We start from the raw sequence: 16638 nt of genomic DNA, 5'->3' as shown, positions 1-16638 counted from the left end.
TAGAAAATATTCCCAATACCAACAAAAATATCCAATAGCCAGAAAAATTTTAAAAGAACACTGCACTTCTCAGAACTGGGGAATTTCTTGTTCATTTTTTTTTTCCAGAGCTGAGGACTGAACCCAGGGCCTTGCGCTTGCTAGGCAAGCGCTCTACCACTGAGCTAAATCCTCAACCCCCTCTTGTTCATTTTTTGTTGCTCTTATTTGATTGGTTTTTCTTGCGGGGGAGGAAGGGGGTCCTCATATAGCTCAGGTTGATCTGGAAATCACTGTGTAGCCAAGAATGACCTTGAACTTCTGATCCGCCTGCCTCCACCAAGTGCTAGGATGCCCGGCATGCACCACCACACCTGGTTTATGCAGTACCTGCTAGAGCAGGACATCTCCAGCTGAGCTGCATCCGCAGTCCTGTTGTTTCAGATGGAATCCCACTGTGTAGTCCAGGCTGGCCTGGACTCCTGAGCCCCAGCCATGACCTTGCTTCCGCTCCCTAAGTAGCTGGACTAGAGGGGCTGACCAAGAGCTTAGCCAGAACTCACAATTCTCACATTTTCACAAAAGAAGAAAGAAATGGAAAGGCATGCCACTGTCTGGATTTAGCATCTCAACTAAGCTTCAGCTTTTTGGGGGGTGGGGGCGGGGGTGAGGGTTTGAGACAGGGTTTCTCTGTGTAGCCCTGGCTGTCTTGGAACTCCCTCTGTAGACCAGGCTGGCCTCGAACTCACAGAGATCCACCTGCCTCTGCCTCCCAAGTGCTGGGATTAAAGGCGTGCAAACGCCAAACACAGCTGTTTCTTAACCTGGAAGTATAAAAGGGTTGTAGTCAAATTCAGACTGAACTCCAGCCCTCTGCAAGAGCAATAAGTGCTTTTAACTGCCAAACCGTCTCTCCAGCCTTGACACAGATTTTTTTAAAAATCGTGTGTGTGTGTGTGTGTGTGTGTGTGTGTGTGTGTGTGTGTGTGTGTGTTTAAAGGTCAGAGGACAACATGTGCCAGTTGGTACTCATCTGCCATGTGGGGTCCATGGACTGAACTCAGAACTCAGGTCCCCAGGCTTGGCGGCAAGCACCTTTCCCCACAGAGCCATCTTGCTGGACATTTTCTTTGTTGGTCTGTTTTTCTTTTTCAGAATTTGACTTCTAGATACACCATGCCAGGCAAGGGCACATGTTCATGTGCACACACAAATAAATATAATAATTTTAGAAAGAGCAATAGGTCTGTCTTCACACAAGATGTTTCTATATAAAATACCACAAAACAGTAATGATATTGGGTGTGATGGCTTACGCCTGTAATCCCCATTACCCAGGAGGCAGAGGCAGGAAGATTGCGGTGAGATCAGCCTAGGCTACATAGGAAGTTACAGGACAGCTTGGGCTACAGAGTGAGACCCAGTCTTAAAAACAAACAAGGCTGTGGGTGTGGTGGTGCATTCCTTTAATTCCAGCACCTGGGATGCAAAGGCAGGAGGATCTCTGTGAATTCCAGGCCAGCCTGGCCTATACAATGAGACCTGTCTCCAAAAAAGTGGGGGAGGGGGAGATAATAAAATGAATAAAATATTTCTAACATTTACATGAGAATGTCTTAGTACCTTCAAACCAGTAAGAAAAAGACAGTGGAGAGGACTTGCCAACAACCTCTTCTCAGGGTCAAAAAAAAAAAAAAAAAAAAAAAAAAAAAAAAAAAATTCAAAATCCCAGCAGAGTCTGAGTTTGAGTCCAGCCTGTTGTCTCAAAAATAAAAAACACAAAACAAAGCAAGCAAAGAAACAAAACACTCAGATGTAAAAATAATGAAACAGAAGGCTGGAGAGGTTGATGAAAGCTGATTGTACAGAGCACAAAACCCTGGTCCAATCCCCGGCGCCACACCCCTGGGTGCCGCTGGCCTAACTCCTAATCTCAGCAATAAAAAGGTGGAGGCAGGGAGATGAGAAAATCAAGGTGGACCTTGATTACATAGTGAATTCCAGACCAGCCTGGGAAATGTGAGACTCTAACAAAAAAGAGATAAAAAGTGAAAAGTAGAAGATCAGGAAGGACCAGGGCAGAGAGATTTAACCAGTTTATTCCACAGCCTGCAGCTACAGGTTGGTGGCCACACTGGCTCCTCTACTGAAGACTGATCTGTGGAAATGTGTTGCTTGGGCCAAATATCACAACAGACGTTTTCCCCAGGCTCATATACAGTGTTCATCAGTGTACAGTGAGTTTAGGCAGCTGTGGGGGGACATGAAGGGTCATTTGGCAAGTTGGGCAAATGTGATATCTCAGGGCCCCCATTCCTTAGCACTGAAATGCAGACAAGGGAACTGGTTGTCCCCTATAATATGCCTGCGACACAGGACTGGTCACAGTAGTGCTGGCCTGGATCACTGGGCTGTGAGCAGCCAGGTGTCTCACTGTAAGTGACCTCCATACTGAACCTAGTCTAAGTTACCAGCCTTGCCCATCAAAGCCTGGAGTCAGCAACCATGTTCCCATGGTTTTTTGCCCTCCATTATAACTCCTAGCGGATTAGGCCAACCACTGTGGTATCCTGGAAGGGACAGGTGGCCATGAATGAATTCACTCTTTAAGCCAGGTAGGAAGCCTCCACACAATCAGGAACCCTACCTCCCAGCTCCCTAACCTCAATGTGTGTGTGAGGCCTAGCACCTCCCTTCCCCCACCCCCACCTCATTTCAGCCCTGAGTCACCCTCCTACAGTATTCCATAACCCCTCCTCTGAACTCTTTCCCTCCCCCACGCCTACCCTGAACCCCTCTCCCACTCACAAGGTTCCCTGAGCCCCTTCAGCCCCGCCCCCATCCACCCCACCCCCACTTCTTCCCTGAATCCACCCCCCACACGTGCTGGGCTCCTTAAGCCCCGCCCCTGAGTGCCTGCCCCCACACCCTCAACCCCACCGTCCCAGGCCCTTAATAGGCTCCATCCAGCTCTTCGCTCTTATCCGTACTTGCCTTAAGGTCCCTTTTAACCTTCCCTCTCTCTTCCTCTCCATAATTCCCCCTAGACCCCAAGGGAACCCACCCGAGCACCTTACACCCCCTCCCATCAACTCTCATTGCATTGCAGGGTTCTGACGACTCTGCTGACACACCTCCTGAAATCTCCAGCCACCCGCCATCCCTTCGACACAGATCCTTCTAGCAGACAACCTTCATGGGTTCCCAGGAGAATTCTTCTTCTTGCCCCAAGGCCCTTGGAACCTGGGACCTGGAGACTCTGGACTGTTCTAGCCCAGACTCTACCAGCCACCTGGAAGAGCAGTGGCCGAAACCCTGTAAGATCCTCAGGTTTCTTTCTTCCTTTCCCTCTCCCCTCCTCTTCTTCCCTTTCCTCCTGTTACTCCACAGGGTCCTTAGCAGGGACTCTGGATCTTCACTAGAAGGTGGGAATGAGTCCTAGAGGGGTCTACCAGGTACAGAGGGAGGCAGGGCCACACGGACGCTGGGGTATCCACATATATGCCCCACCTGAAAACACATGGTGGCTGGGATTGGATGGGTGAAGGGTCTCTCATAGGGCCCACTCTCTAATACCAAGTAATTCAAAGCTGATGTTGCAGTTTTTCTTGTCCCTAATTCCCAGATGGGTGAGTAGATGTCACCATGGCTTGGCTGGGCAGTCTAGTGGGTCCCCTGACCCCTGTATTGACTACAGGTAGCTGACTGTTTTTCCTGCATGTATCTTGTGTCCCTATGTGGCCTCCCTGGGATGACGCTGTCTCCATCTCCAGCCCCAAGCCTGAATGATGAGGATAGCATGGACGTCGTACTGGAAGACTCCAGGGAGCTACGGTCTTTAACCTCACCTCCACCAGGCAGAGGTAAGGCCCCACCCAAGTAATGAACTTATCTCTTGGATGAGAACCTCAGAGTCAGGCAATGCACGGAATGTTCCTGTATCATTCAGGATGCCCCCACCCCAGACAAAGGCAGGTATTCAGTGGGGGATGGGGGGATTCCTTGTGTCCCAGTCACCTCAGAAGACAAGTTTACCATGCATGTTTCAATGAGGAGCCAGAGGAAGGAGGCTACTTATTTTTTTCTCTTCCAGAGATCATCAGGTATGAAGTCACTGTGAACCGACGGAACATCGAGGGTAAGTTTGCATACTTGCTTGTGACCCAACAAAACAGGGTGTCAGCCACACTAGAAAGGCTTGCCATTACTTAGCCATCCCAGAAGGCGGAGAACAATCCTGGCGCCCATGGGATGTTCTCTCCCCATCCCCCACCGCAGCCCCAGATTTGTTTTAAGTATGTGGTTGAAATTTTTTTGTGTATCTGGGCTGGGCATGGTGGTGCACACCACTAATCCCAGCACTCAAGAGGCGGAAGCAAAAGGATCTCTGAGTCTGAGGCCAGCCTGGTCTATGGAGCGAGTTCCAGGACAGCCAGGGCTACACAGAGAAACCCTGTCTTGAACCCCACTCCACCCTCACAAAAAAATTGTGTTTACGTCATCCACGACTGCAGTCCAATTTGAGACTCTGCTGAGTTTTCAGTCGAGTGTCTGCTCATCTTGCAGGAAGCCCTAGGTTCGTTCCATCAGCACCCTGTGGAGTGGGTGTGGCGACACACCCTGTAACCCAACATTCAGGAGATAAAGATGGGAGAACCAGAAATTCAAGGTCACCTTTAGTGAAGTTGAAGCCAGCTTGAGATATACGTGACCCTGTCAGAAAGAGAAAGGGGAAAAAAGGAAAAGGAAAATGTGTGTCTGGGGCCCAGAGAAATGGCTTAGTGGTTAAGAGTACTGGCTGCTCTTCTAGAGGTCCTGAGTTCAATTCCCAGCACCCACGTGGTAGCTCACGACTATCTATAGTGGGCTCTGATGCCCTCTCCTGGCATAAGGGCATACATGCAGAAAGAGCACTCGTATACATAAAATAAATCATTTTTTTTTTAACGTGTATCCATTCATAGGGACTCCAATTTCCTCAGTCAGTGATCTATTTCTCTGGATTGGCCGATATGGGAGCCCTTGGGTTTCCACAGGCATTTTAGGACCAACATGTCAGGTCTGCAAAAAGCCATCTGGGGTTTGGAGATGTCTGCCCTTCATTTGGGGCGTTTTGTTTTCCCATCAAGTCTTCCGATCTGTAACCCTGACACACACTTCTTGGGTCTTCCCTGATCTCTCTCAGGGCCCTTGGGCCGCTTTTGTTAAGTCTTTCCCCTGATTTTCCCTCTGCGTTCTCTCTAGACATCTGCCTCTGTTGTGGAAGTCTCCAGGTGCATACGCAGCACCCCTTATTTGAGGGGGGCATATGTGCCTCGTGTAAGGTAAGCAGGGAGGCAGTGGGACTTACTTGGCACTGGAGGGCGAGATCACACACGGCCTTTGCTTCCCTGCTCAGGACACGTTCCTGGAGACCATCTTCCTTTATGATGAGGATGGGCATCAGAGCTACTGCTCCATCTGCTGCTCAGGGCACACCTTGTTCATCTGTGAGAGCCCCGACTGTACCAGGTGAGCGGGGGGGGGGGGGCACAACCCCCCATTGCTCTTCCCAAAAGAACCACCCCCAATATGAGAAACAGGTGCTGAAGATCCATCTCATGTGCCATGACTGGGACTGTTCAGGACACGGGTGGCACGTTCACCTTCAGTTGTGTTAAACACCATCCTGAGCTCCGTCCATGCTGGTCCCTGCCCTGTCCTGGACATCTCCCTCTTTATATCCCCGACTTCAAGTGTCCGCTTCCCAGCCAGCTGCTCCTGTGTATGGTTTTTCTCATAAAAAACATGTGTACAGGCTTCAGAGTTGTGGGAAGGCTTAAGGTCGTGAGGTCCGCTGTTTTGGGGACACCTACCTCACGTCTTCTGTTGTTGAGTTCCCCTTCCCAGCCTGCATCCAGCCTCACCCACCCAGCACTGAGAGCAACATTAGCTCCTCTGCTGATGAGCCCAGAGAGAAACCTACGGTTCCCTCCTGAACAAGGTGCTGGCCTGCCTTGCGGTCCCCATGGCAGTATGACTCAGGTCACCATGGTTCTCGGTTTGACTCTAGATGTTACTGTTTTGAGTGTGTGGATATCCTGGTGGGCCCCGGGACTTCAGAGCGAATCAACGCCATGGCGTGCTGGGTTTGCTTCCTGTGCCTGCCTTTCACTCGGAGCGGGCTGCTGCAGAGGCGAAAGAGGTGGCGTCACCAGCTGAAGGCCTTCCATGATCTGGAGGGGGTAAGGACCACCCAGTGCTGGATACACGTACTCCATCACCGGATAAGGCTTTTGCCATAATGCCCCTTCTCGGTTGGAGAGCTGGTATCACTGCTATTTTGTTGTGAGGATCTCAGGTAGCCCAGGCTGGCCTCCAACTCACTTTGTAGCTGAGGATGACCTTGAACTCAATGATCCTCTGCTCCTGAGTCCTGGGATTACAGGCACCACATTTACAAGGACTGAACCCAGGGCCATAGGCTCCACAAGCTCTTTACCAACTGAGTTGCATCCTTGGTCATCATTTCGTTTCTTACAAGCCTAGGGATGATTACCGGTCACAAGTAGGACAGGAGCCCCCTCCACAGACATACAATAAGTCCATCGCATTGGCTTGGATGCTTAGCCAACATGGCATCCCATGTGTAGCCATGGCTGCCGTCTCAAGGGTGAAGCCCAGAGGGGTCAAAACAGTCAAAGGCGCAGAAGACTGGACTTGTGTGTGTTCTCTCCCTGAAACATCTGTCAAGTTCATAAACCAGGGACCTGAAAACACAACTTGATTTAGAAGTGGGGTCTTGGTGGTGTCGCTTGGCTGAGCTTGAGATGAGAGCAATTTGGAAGGAGGTGGGCTCTGCATGTATGTAGCGGGGGCATCCTTGCAAAAGAAGGGGGTTGTAGGACCTTGCGACATGCAGGAAAAATCTAGTGAGGAAGGCAGAGGCAGCACACATGGCCAGTCAGAGCCACAGTGTGCTGAGCCCAGCTGCTGGGAGAGGCCTGGGATGGTTCCCTGAAGCCTCAGGCCACCAGCGCTGGTGGCACCTGGGTTTCAGGCTGCTGGGCTATGGGACTGGTTTTGCTCTCCTGGAGTCTTGGAGCCTGAGACCTACAGACAGAGCTCTCCTCTGCCAGTATCTATTACCCTCTAACTTCAGAGAAACCATACCCTGCTTCCCGATATGTGGGGGACCAGGCAAGAGACCTAGACCTGGGGAGTGGGTGGAGTTGGCCTCCAGGGAGGGATGGACAGCGCTGGTCCCTCCAGGGTCAGCCAGGCCTTGGCAAGCGAGTCCCAGGTGGCTTTCGGTTGAGTCCTGTCTGTCCATCGGGGAAAGACTATTGTAGGAGCCACTTAACTGTAACTCACCAGCTCTCACTGAGCAACTAGCACATATCCTCTCGCCTTTTTCTCTCTTTTTTTCAATTTCCTTTCCAGGCAAGCCCTCTGGAGATGTACAAGCCAGTGTCTGCTTGGAAGAGACAGCCAGTGCGGGTACTGAGCCTCTTTGGGAATATTGAGAAAGGTGAGTGTCCTCATGTCAAGTGACTCTCCAGAAGCGTGTGCGCGTGAGGGTCAGGCAGGGGGCCAGAGGAGCTCAGAGTGTTCTGAGGTCCTGGCTGTTAGGCTACCCCTGGGCATCTGAGATGTGGAGCAGGGATTGAGAATAGAATGCCTGTCGAACTTCTTCCTCAGACTCTTTGAGCTGAGAGAACTGAGTATCCCAGAAAGGATATGATATCCAAAGAAATCCCCCAACCGTGTGCCCAAGCGGGAGGGAAGGTGAAAAGGGCCAGAGAGCTGGAACCCAGACGAGGACCCAGTTCCCCAACAGGAGGAGGCAGCATTGAATGGGGAAGGGGCAAGCCTACCAGGGTGGATGGGAACTACTGTTGATGCCAAGGCTGGGTTCTGGCAGCCCTGGCCCAATCATGCACTAGCTCCCCCAGCCTCCACACCATCCTGTCTCCGCTTTCTGTACCTGAATCTCCCAACCTGACTATTCTTCTCCCTGAGTCCTGTCCCTTGGACTGCTCTGACCTCCATGTGCCTAGCAAGCTCAGAGCCCTAAAGCTACTCTGTTTTCTGGCTAAATCATATCCCACTCAGGATACCAGGAGAGTGTCCAAGTGACCCCACAGTGTGTCACAAGGGCCCCATGTGGTAGTTATAATTTTTTTTTTTTTTTAAAAAAGATTTATTTATTTATTATGTATACAGCAGGTATGCCTGCAGGCCAGAAGAGGGCGCCCGATCTCATTACAGATGGTTGTGAGCCACCATGTGGTTGCTGGGAATTGAACTCAGGACCTCTCGAAGAGCAACCCCTGCTCTTAACCTCTGAGCCATCTCTCCAGCCCGGTAGTTATAATTGTATCACTATACCTTAAGGACGCCCACCAAGGGCTCAACTTACCCAAGCTCTAATTCTCGGGGTCTGAAGGAAATGCACCTACTCTGTATGTCACCTCTTTGATTCAAGAAGGACACCATTATGGATGTCACAGCCCACTGGTTGCCTGAGCCAGCAAGTGAGAGCATGGTTCAGAAATGCAGAGTTTTGCAACAAATTTCTTGACTTTCATAAATCAACACGCAGGACGTTTGCCCTGGGCTCTTGATACTGGAAAAGATCAAGCTGCTGCTCCATGACAGGAAAGTTGCACTGTCATGGATCCATCCCCCACTCTGCGGGGACAGAGCCCATCTCTGCTCTCTGTCCATCTTGTCTGTCTGTCCTCCCTCCAGAGCTAGAGAGTTTGGGCTTTCTGGAAAGAGGTTCTGGTTCTGAAGGAGGAAGGCTGAAGTACGTGGAAGATGTCACGAATGTTGTGAGGAGAGATGTAAGTTGGGGGGTGGGGTGGGGCTGCCACAGCCAGGTGTGCAAGTGGCCTTATGGGGGCTGGGTGGGGGAGGAGCAAGAAGGAGAGAGGGAATAGGAGGGAGGGAGAGAGGGGCGATGAGGGGGGAGGGACGGAGGGAGGAAGGGAGCTCTGGAGGGACAGGAAGGAGCATGCAGGGTGCGACGTCCTGCTTGGACCAGCATGGGGTTCTGGTATGGGGTTCTGGTGGGTCCAGCCCCAGTGCAGTCACCACTGTTACGCCTCACAGAGGGAGGTGGGAGTGGAATGCTTTTCTGACCTCTGTTTGGCCCTCGGCCCTGATCAGGGCAAGCCGCCAGACAGTCTTGAAAGCCACATGGCTAGTCTTTGCTTCCTATGATGGGGGATATGCATGGGTAGAGAGGCTCGGCCCTACCCCACCCTCCCATTGTTACAAGTCTGGAGCTGAGCAGACCACAACTGTCTGAAAACATCTTCCAAATGCAAATCTGGTGTTGTCTTGTCCCTGCGTGGGACCCTCTTCCCCTCCTCCTGAGGGCACTGGAGGGGGGAGGGGGCAAGTTGCACTTGGACCTCCTTAATGTAGACAGTTGGGGTGTTGGTCTTTAACCCAGAACCCTGATCACTCTCTCTGGCCAGATCCCAACCAGCCATTGCCCCTGTAGGATCCCAGGTAGAGAAGTTGGGGACATAGAGAACAAGAATTGCCAAGAAGTTGGGGCCTAATTTAGAAGTCAGGCAACTACTGAGAGAAATTCCAAGAAAGTGGGGGCCTATTCTAGATTGGGGAAATCATGCTTGGATATCTTAGGAACTCTTTTTTTTTTCTTTCTTCTTTTTTCTTTTTAAAGATTTATTATGTTTACAGTGTTCTGTCTGCATGTGTGCCTGTACTCCAGAAGAGGGCACCAGATCTCATTATAGATGGTTGTGAGCCACCGTGTGGTTGCTGAGAATTGAACTCAGGGCCTCTGGAGGAGCAGCCAGTGCTCCTAACCTCTGAGCCATCTCTCTAGCCCCTAAATAATTCTTCTTTTTTTGGTTTTTCAAGACAGGATTTCTCTGTAGCCCTGGCTGTCCTGGAACTCGCTCTGCACACCAGGCTGGCCTGGAACTCAGAGAGACCCGCCTGCCTCTCCGTCCCGAGGGCTGGGATTAAAGGGGTGCACCCCTGCCAGGCAGAACTTTTTCTTAAAAGAATACCCAGGGCTAGAGAGGCAGTTGATGAAGCAGGGGTTCTCTGGGCTCTGGCGAGGGACCTTGGGCCACTTGGGTAAACGGAAGGATCCTTATTGGTCTGCACTTGGGGCAGAGTTGGGACTGACTGTTTCATTTTCTTCCTAACTGACCAGCTAGTGACCCCATCTGCTTATTAAGTGGGAATTGTTTATGGCCATCAGATGATGTCCCCCCTGCTGCCTGCTGCTCCCAGTTACTGACCCCAGCACAATCCGCAGTTTCCCAGAAGGATATGGAATCCCGCAAGCTGAAATAGCATGTGTTCTCCCTCCAGGACTGGCCCCCCCTTTTAAAGGCAACAGTTATCTGAGGAAGAATCTTAGATATGGAATGTTCTCAGGCTGCCACTGTTTGGGCTTCTCCTGAGAGCCATTGGTGTCTGGGTATCTCTGCCTAAGTGGGCCCCAAGGCTTAGTTAGGAGGACTGTTTGGGTCACCCACAAGGTACATCATTGGGGAGATGAGTGGGGTGCAGAGGCCCTAATACTGGCCACCGGTGGGAGAGCACTTAGCTTTGAGCCATCCTTATCCCATAAATAACCATGTGTATGTTCCTTAGGTGGAGAGATGGGGCCCCTTTGACCTCGTGTACGGCTCAACACAGCCTCTAGGTCGCTCTTGTGACCGCTGCCCTGGTAAGTTTCAAGAAATGGGCTGTTTTCACCTGAGAATCTTGTCTTCAACCCTGTCACCTCTACCCTGTCCTCTCTTCTGTCTCCGCATCACCTCATGCCCCCTCAGCCTTCAGACAGGGCAGAAATCACACACTCTGCATTTTAAAACTAGCTTCCCTGGGCTATAACTGATAGGTGAACTTGCACATGCTCAGTGTGCTGATGGGTGAGTTCTAGACTAAATGGACACTCGTGTTCCCATCTCCACAATGGGAGAGCAGAGGTGCCCAGCATCTGCAAAGGTGTGGTCCTGGCCCTCGCCATCTGAACTGGCCCTCCCCCTGGTTCATGGCAGGCTGGTACATGTTCCAATTCCACCGGATCCTGCAGTATGCGCGCCCACACCCAGGGAGTCAGCGGCCTTTCTTCTGGCTGTTTGTGGACAGTCTGCTGCTGACTGAGGATGACCAAGTCACCACAACCCGCTTCCTCCAGGTGAGTGTGCATACCTGGGGGTAGGAGCTTATCCTGTATCCAGCTCTGGGACTCTCACTCCTGAGGCCTCTGCTGCCCTCGTGTGCGCGGGGGGGCCACAAGGACATTGGGCACCTGCGACACAGACTGCAGATTTTCAGGACACTGGCCCCTACAGGGACAGCCTTGCAGTGCAACCCCCCTCCTCCTACACTACTTCTGTGCATGCAAGTCACAGCCACCCAGATCCACGTCCCCTCCTCCCCTCCCCTTTCAGCCCGCACACATGAACACATCCACTTCCACCCACCACACATTCCACGTGACATGCATGCCCACTGCATGCACACCCGTGAGCTTGTGTGTGCTCATTCTGGACAGCCTGTTCGCCCCTTTTTACCTGAACTCTCACCATCAGTGTGGCCATCCCGTGGGGCCCAGGGCTCAGTTCCCTTCAGAGCCGATTCGGGCCAGTGTGTTGGGGATAGCTGTGGAGGGTGAGGAATGACTGACAGTCTTGAATATAGGAGATGGGAGACAGTGAGGAAGGAGGAAGCGTGTTGTGTCCTCACCTCCCAGGAGGAGATACAATGGCAGGTTGGGGAGTTTGTCCTACTGCGGGAGTAGAGAGGGTGGGGGCCATAGGCACCAGACAATTTCCCTGGGTACTCAGACAGAAAAATCAATCAGGAATGAGAAGCTCTGCTTGTCAAGTGCTGGGATTAAAAGTGCAGCATCCTGTGTTCTTTTTAACATTTGAAATGGCCAGGTCACCTCTCCCCACCCCCACCTCCCCGCATCCATTAATGGGCTATAGCATATGGTTAGAGCTGCTGCTGGGAATGAACTATCCTTGCATTCCTAGGAAAATCCACTTGACCGCGGTACGTTCTTTTAGCCCGTGGCTGAAGCCTGCGGAAAGTGTTTTATAGGTAGGACTTTTTGAGTTGACAAGTGCAAGAGGAGGTTGGTCTGTGGTTTTCTCTTTTGTGGGATCCTTGTCAGGTTTTTGTTTCTGTGTTGAATCTGGTTCATAGAAATATTTTACGTGGTGAAAGAATTCTATGAAATTGTATTGCTCGGTACAGCTTTAAAAAACAAACAAAAAATTGTGCGCTGGGCGCAATGGCACATGCTTTTGCTTTTAATCCTATCAGAAGAGGAGGATCTCTGAATCTGAGGCCTGTCTGGTCTATATAGTAAGTGCCAGGCCAGCCAGGGCTACATGGTGAGTGAGACTCTGTCTCCACTGCCATCCACTCCTGTCTCCCTGAAAAGAAAAAAGAAAAAAAAGGAGAAGGAGGAAGAGGAGGAGGAGGAGGAGGAGGAGGAGGAGGAGGAGAAGAAGAAGAAGAAGAAGAAGAAAGAAAGAAATCTATGGAAGCCCATCTATGAAAATTTTTTTTTAAATTTTTTTTGTTGTTGTTGTTTTGAGACCGGGTTTCTCTGTGTAGCTTTGGAGCCTCTCCTGGAACTCACTTTGTAGACCAGGCTGGACTCGAACTCACAGAGATTCGCCTGGCTCTGCCTCCCGGAGTACTGGGATTAAAGGCATGCGCCACCACTGCCTGGTTTTTGTTTTGTTTTGTTTTGTTTTGTTTTGTTTTGTTTTGAGACAGTGTTTCTCTGTGTAGTGCTGGCTGTTCTAGAACTCACTCTATAGATCAGGCTGGCCTTGAACTCAGAGATCCACCTGCCTCTGCCTCCCAAGAGTTGAGATTAAAGGCGTGTGCCACCACTGCCCAGAGATTTTCTGTCTTTTCAGAGGTCAGTATTTTGGAAAGTTACCTTATCCTAGAATATTACCCATTTCAGTGAAGCAATAGAAAGTATTTTTATAGAGCTGATCAAGGCGGTCTCCAGGCTTTAGTTCTCCGTAGTCTTGTAAGGAAAATCGAGTGCCCTGTGAGCAGTGCCACTGAGGAGGCATGGCCAGCCTAGATGGTCTGTTGACTATGTATGTCCCACGGGGAGGAGACTGCATTTGTGCCACGCTGACCCACAGCCCCCTCTTCTCCCACAGATGGAACCTGTGACCCTCCAGAATATCCGTGGCAGAGTCCTCCAGAATGCTGTGCGGGTGTGGAGCAACATCCCAGGGTTGAAGAGGTACCTCTCAGGGCGGGGACGGACACGGTAAAGACTCAGAGGCAGAGGAAACCGTGCATTCTGGTAGAGCTAGGCCTACACAGTTCCACGCTCCACCCGGCTGTATCTGAGCAACCTCTTGTCCACCACAACCCTGGACACAATGTGGCTCAGCATGTCCCTGTGCACTGAGGGACTCTCCCTTACCTCCAGGACTCCCTTACAGTCCTGCTTCAGGACTGAACAGGAGTTCCCTCACCCTCAGGGGGAAGTCTAGACTCCTAACCATGGGCCTCAGGACACATTCTCAAACTGTGCAGGCCAGTTACCCCCACCCAGCTTTCTGAAGCTCCTGCCCTGCACACACTCATGCTCACACCCACACACTCATTCATATATACTGACGCAACTCCCTAACGCATTCAGACACCCACACACAGACACCCACTTGCTCACAGACCTGTGTGTAGATTGAGCCAGTTTGTGTCTTCTAAGACTGCTAAGTCGTGTCCTTTCCTGCCCTATAGTGAGTTTCTGGAAACTTCCCACCCACCTCCTCCATCCCAGCATTCTCCTGGCTCCTAGTCACTATGCCAGTCAGGTATCACCAGGTTCCCTCACCTGGATGCTTTCAGGACTTGGGTTGAGGTAGAGCTGAGGAGACATACGCTCCCCAAAATTCTTTTTGGATGCTTATAAGTAAAGTACAGTCTCCTGCCTGCCGTCCCTTCCCAATAGATACTGTGGGATAGGGCAGGAGAGGGACAGTGAATGAGCTAGACAATGGGCAAAAGGAGCCAGGCTCTACTGCTAGCTATGAACCTGTCACACACAGGCATGTCACACATCAGGTATATCACACACAGGCCTTCTATTCCCAAACAACAAACATGCTTTAGAAGTAATCACAGGCTGGGCAGTGGTGGTGCACGTCTTTAATCCCAGCACTTGGGAGGCAGAGACAGGCGGATCTCTGTGAGTTCGAGGCCAGCCTGGTCTACAGAGTGAGATCCAGGAAAGGCGCAAAGCTACACAGAGAAACCCTGTCTTGAAAAACCAAAAAAAAAAAAAAAAAGAAGTAATCACAGGCTGGGCAGTGGTGGTGCACGTCTTTAATCCCAGCACTCGGGAGGCAGAGACAGGCGGATCTCTGTGAGTTTGAGGCCAGCCTGGTCTACAGAGTGAGATCCAGGAAAGGTGCAAAGCTACACAGAGAAACCCTGTCTCAAAAAAAACAAAAAAAGAAAAGAAAAAAAAAGTAATCAGAGATAGTCTTGCCAATCCTAGTACATGTGACTTGCAAGAGAGGCACCTAGCCCCCTGTGGGGTCCTGCCAGGTTTGGGGCATGGAGGGACAGCTTCTTTCTTTTTGGGCCCCCGTCCCACCTCTTTTCTGATTGAGGTACCTCCTTTCTGATTTAGGGCCCCCAAAGGAAGTTGAGGGCTGGGTGCACCTGCACCTAATACCTAGGGTCACTTGGCTCCTGGAGGAAACAGGATGGCTTCACAGCAGGGTGAAAGACTCATGCCCACTGGAGTAGGAATTATCTTGCTAAGTTCATGGACAGCCTGTGTATTGGCTGCCTCCACATGACCACTGTCCACAGGAAGACAGGGTAGGATGGACAGAAAGTAGAGGACATGTTTACTGCCATGCTCTTCATTGCTTCTGTCTGCCCCAGAAAGATGGAGATGGTCCTTAACTGTGTCGGGGACTGGGCACACAGAAAGGGGATGCTAGGTGTCATATACTAGGGGGACTCCGGGATGAAGCTCACATGCTCTAGGAGCCCCTGGGGCATGGGCTTCCCCATGTGTAAGCTGGGTTTGTCTTGTCAGACCTCCTGGGAACAGTGCCTGTGCATCCTTGAAGGGTCTCATTGCTCTGTGTGGGTCTGCCTGGGATGGCTCACATCCACTCCTGGCAGCTTCTAGGCTCCCTCTTCACACCAAAATGGGGATATGCAGGGCTGAGTCAAAGGTCAAAGGTCTCAGCTGGGGTGTAGTGGGAAGTAGGACACATGCTTGCTTTTTTTTTTAAATGGTTTTTCAAGACAGGATTTCTCTATGTAACAGCCCTGGCTGTCCTGGAACTCATTCTGTAGACCAGGCTGGCTTTGAACTCACAGAAATCCACCTGCCTCGGCCTCCCAAGTACTGGGATCAAAGGCGTGCGCCACCACCGTCCAGCTCATGCCTTTGCTTTTAATCCCAGCAGAAGCAGGTGGATTTCACTGGTCTACAATAGTAAGTTCCCAGACATCCAGGGCCACATAGTGAGATACTGTGTTGAAAGGGAGATATCAGAGGTTTGGTCTTTGGGAACCCTGCTTGTTCCCAATTCATCCATTCACTTCCTCCTCTGCTTTAAGATGTGGAGACACTGGTAGGTCCTCCTGAGGGCACTCACCCTAGAGACCACAGGCAACCTTCACCTTGTGGGGATCTTGTCTCCCCACCCCACCCCACCCTCAGCCCAGTGCCGCATTTCTTTTTTTTTTTGGTGTTTCGAGACAGGGTTTCTCTGTGTAGCTTGCGCCTTTCCTGGATCTCGCTCTGTAGACCAGGCTGGCCTCGAACTCAAAAGATCCACCTGCCTCTGCCTCCCGAGTGCTGGGATTAAAGGCGTGCGCCACCACTGCCCAGCTCTATCAGTGCCGCATTTCTAACAGGTGACTCTTTCCTTGGTAGCAAACACTTGGCCCTGACACCAAAGGAGCAACAGTCCTTGGAAGGCCAAGTCAGAACCAGAGCCAAGATGGCCGCCCAGAAAGACGACCCCCTGGTGAAGAACTGCCTTCTCCCCCTGAGAGAGTATTTCAAGTATTTTTCTCAGAACCCACTTCCTCTTTACAAATGAATCATGATACAATGAAAGAAGAGGTTTTCCTAGAACCACAGCAGCCTTCCTCCTGTGGCCTTTTCTCTCGACAGGGTTGGTTTTTTTTGTTTTTTTTTTCTGCTTGCTTGCCTGTTTCTCCTGTTCGGTTCCCAAGATGCCTCCCGTGCAGCCCACTGTGGGGGTGGGAGGTGCTCACTTCTGGGGACAAGATCCTGGTGGGATAGCCTGCCACGTATCTCCAAAAGTGTGTGTGTGTGTACCTGTTGTGAAGTTTTTCAGATATAGGCTTGTTACCGGTGGAGTTTTGGTGTGGTGTGGAGAGTGAGGCCTTTATTCTGTCACAGAATAAATGTCACAGTGGTGACTTTTCCATAGACTATGCATGCCTGATGTCCTGCCGTGGTCACACAGCACCTTCGTCACCTATTTCCTTTGATGGCTGAAATCGCTCACCCTCCTGTTGCTACCCAAAGTGACCCAAACCATCCCTAAAGCTCACACCTAGTGAGCTGACCATTCGATTTCTGGGTCCTCCTAACACAGCGGGAACTTGCAGAAGTGGGTTCCCAACAGC

At 51.1% G+C, this 16638-nt stretch overlaps 1 protein-coding gene across 1 annotated transcript; it reads left to right on the top strand.

Moving 5' to 3' along the window:
* The first annotated feature begins 3175 nt into the window (after positions 1-3175).
* Dnmt3l (DNA methyltransferase 3 like) lies at positions 3176-16146 on the top strand. Its single transcript, XM_059243943.1, has 12 exons — positions 3176-3296; positions 3753-3842; positions 4073-4117; positions 5224-5303; positions 5378-5490; positions 6032-6203; positions 7402-7489; positions 8713-8807; positions 10606-10681; positions 11016-11155; positions 13158-13243; positions 15914-16146. The coding sequence occupies exons 1-12, from the start codon at positions 3176-3178 to the stop codon at positions 16080-16082; spliced, it is 1275 nt and encodes a 424-aa protein (XP_059099926.1). The 3' UTR covers positions 16083-16146.
* The last annotated feature ends 492 nt before the right edge of the window (positions 16147-16638 follow it).

The sequence above is a fragment of the Peromyscus eremicus genome, chromosome 16_21 (assembly GCF_949786415.1).
Source record: "Peromyscus eremicus chromosome 16_21, PerEre_H2_v1, whole genome shotgun sequence".
Lineage (NCBI taxonomy): Eukaryota > Metazoa > Chordata > Mammalia > Rodentia > Cricetidae > Peromyscus > Peromyscus eremicus.
This window is presented reverse-complemented; position numbering and strand designations above follow the sequence as displayed.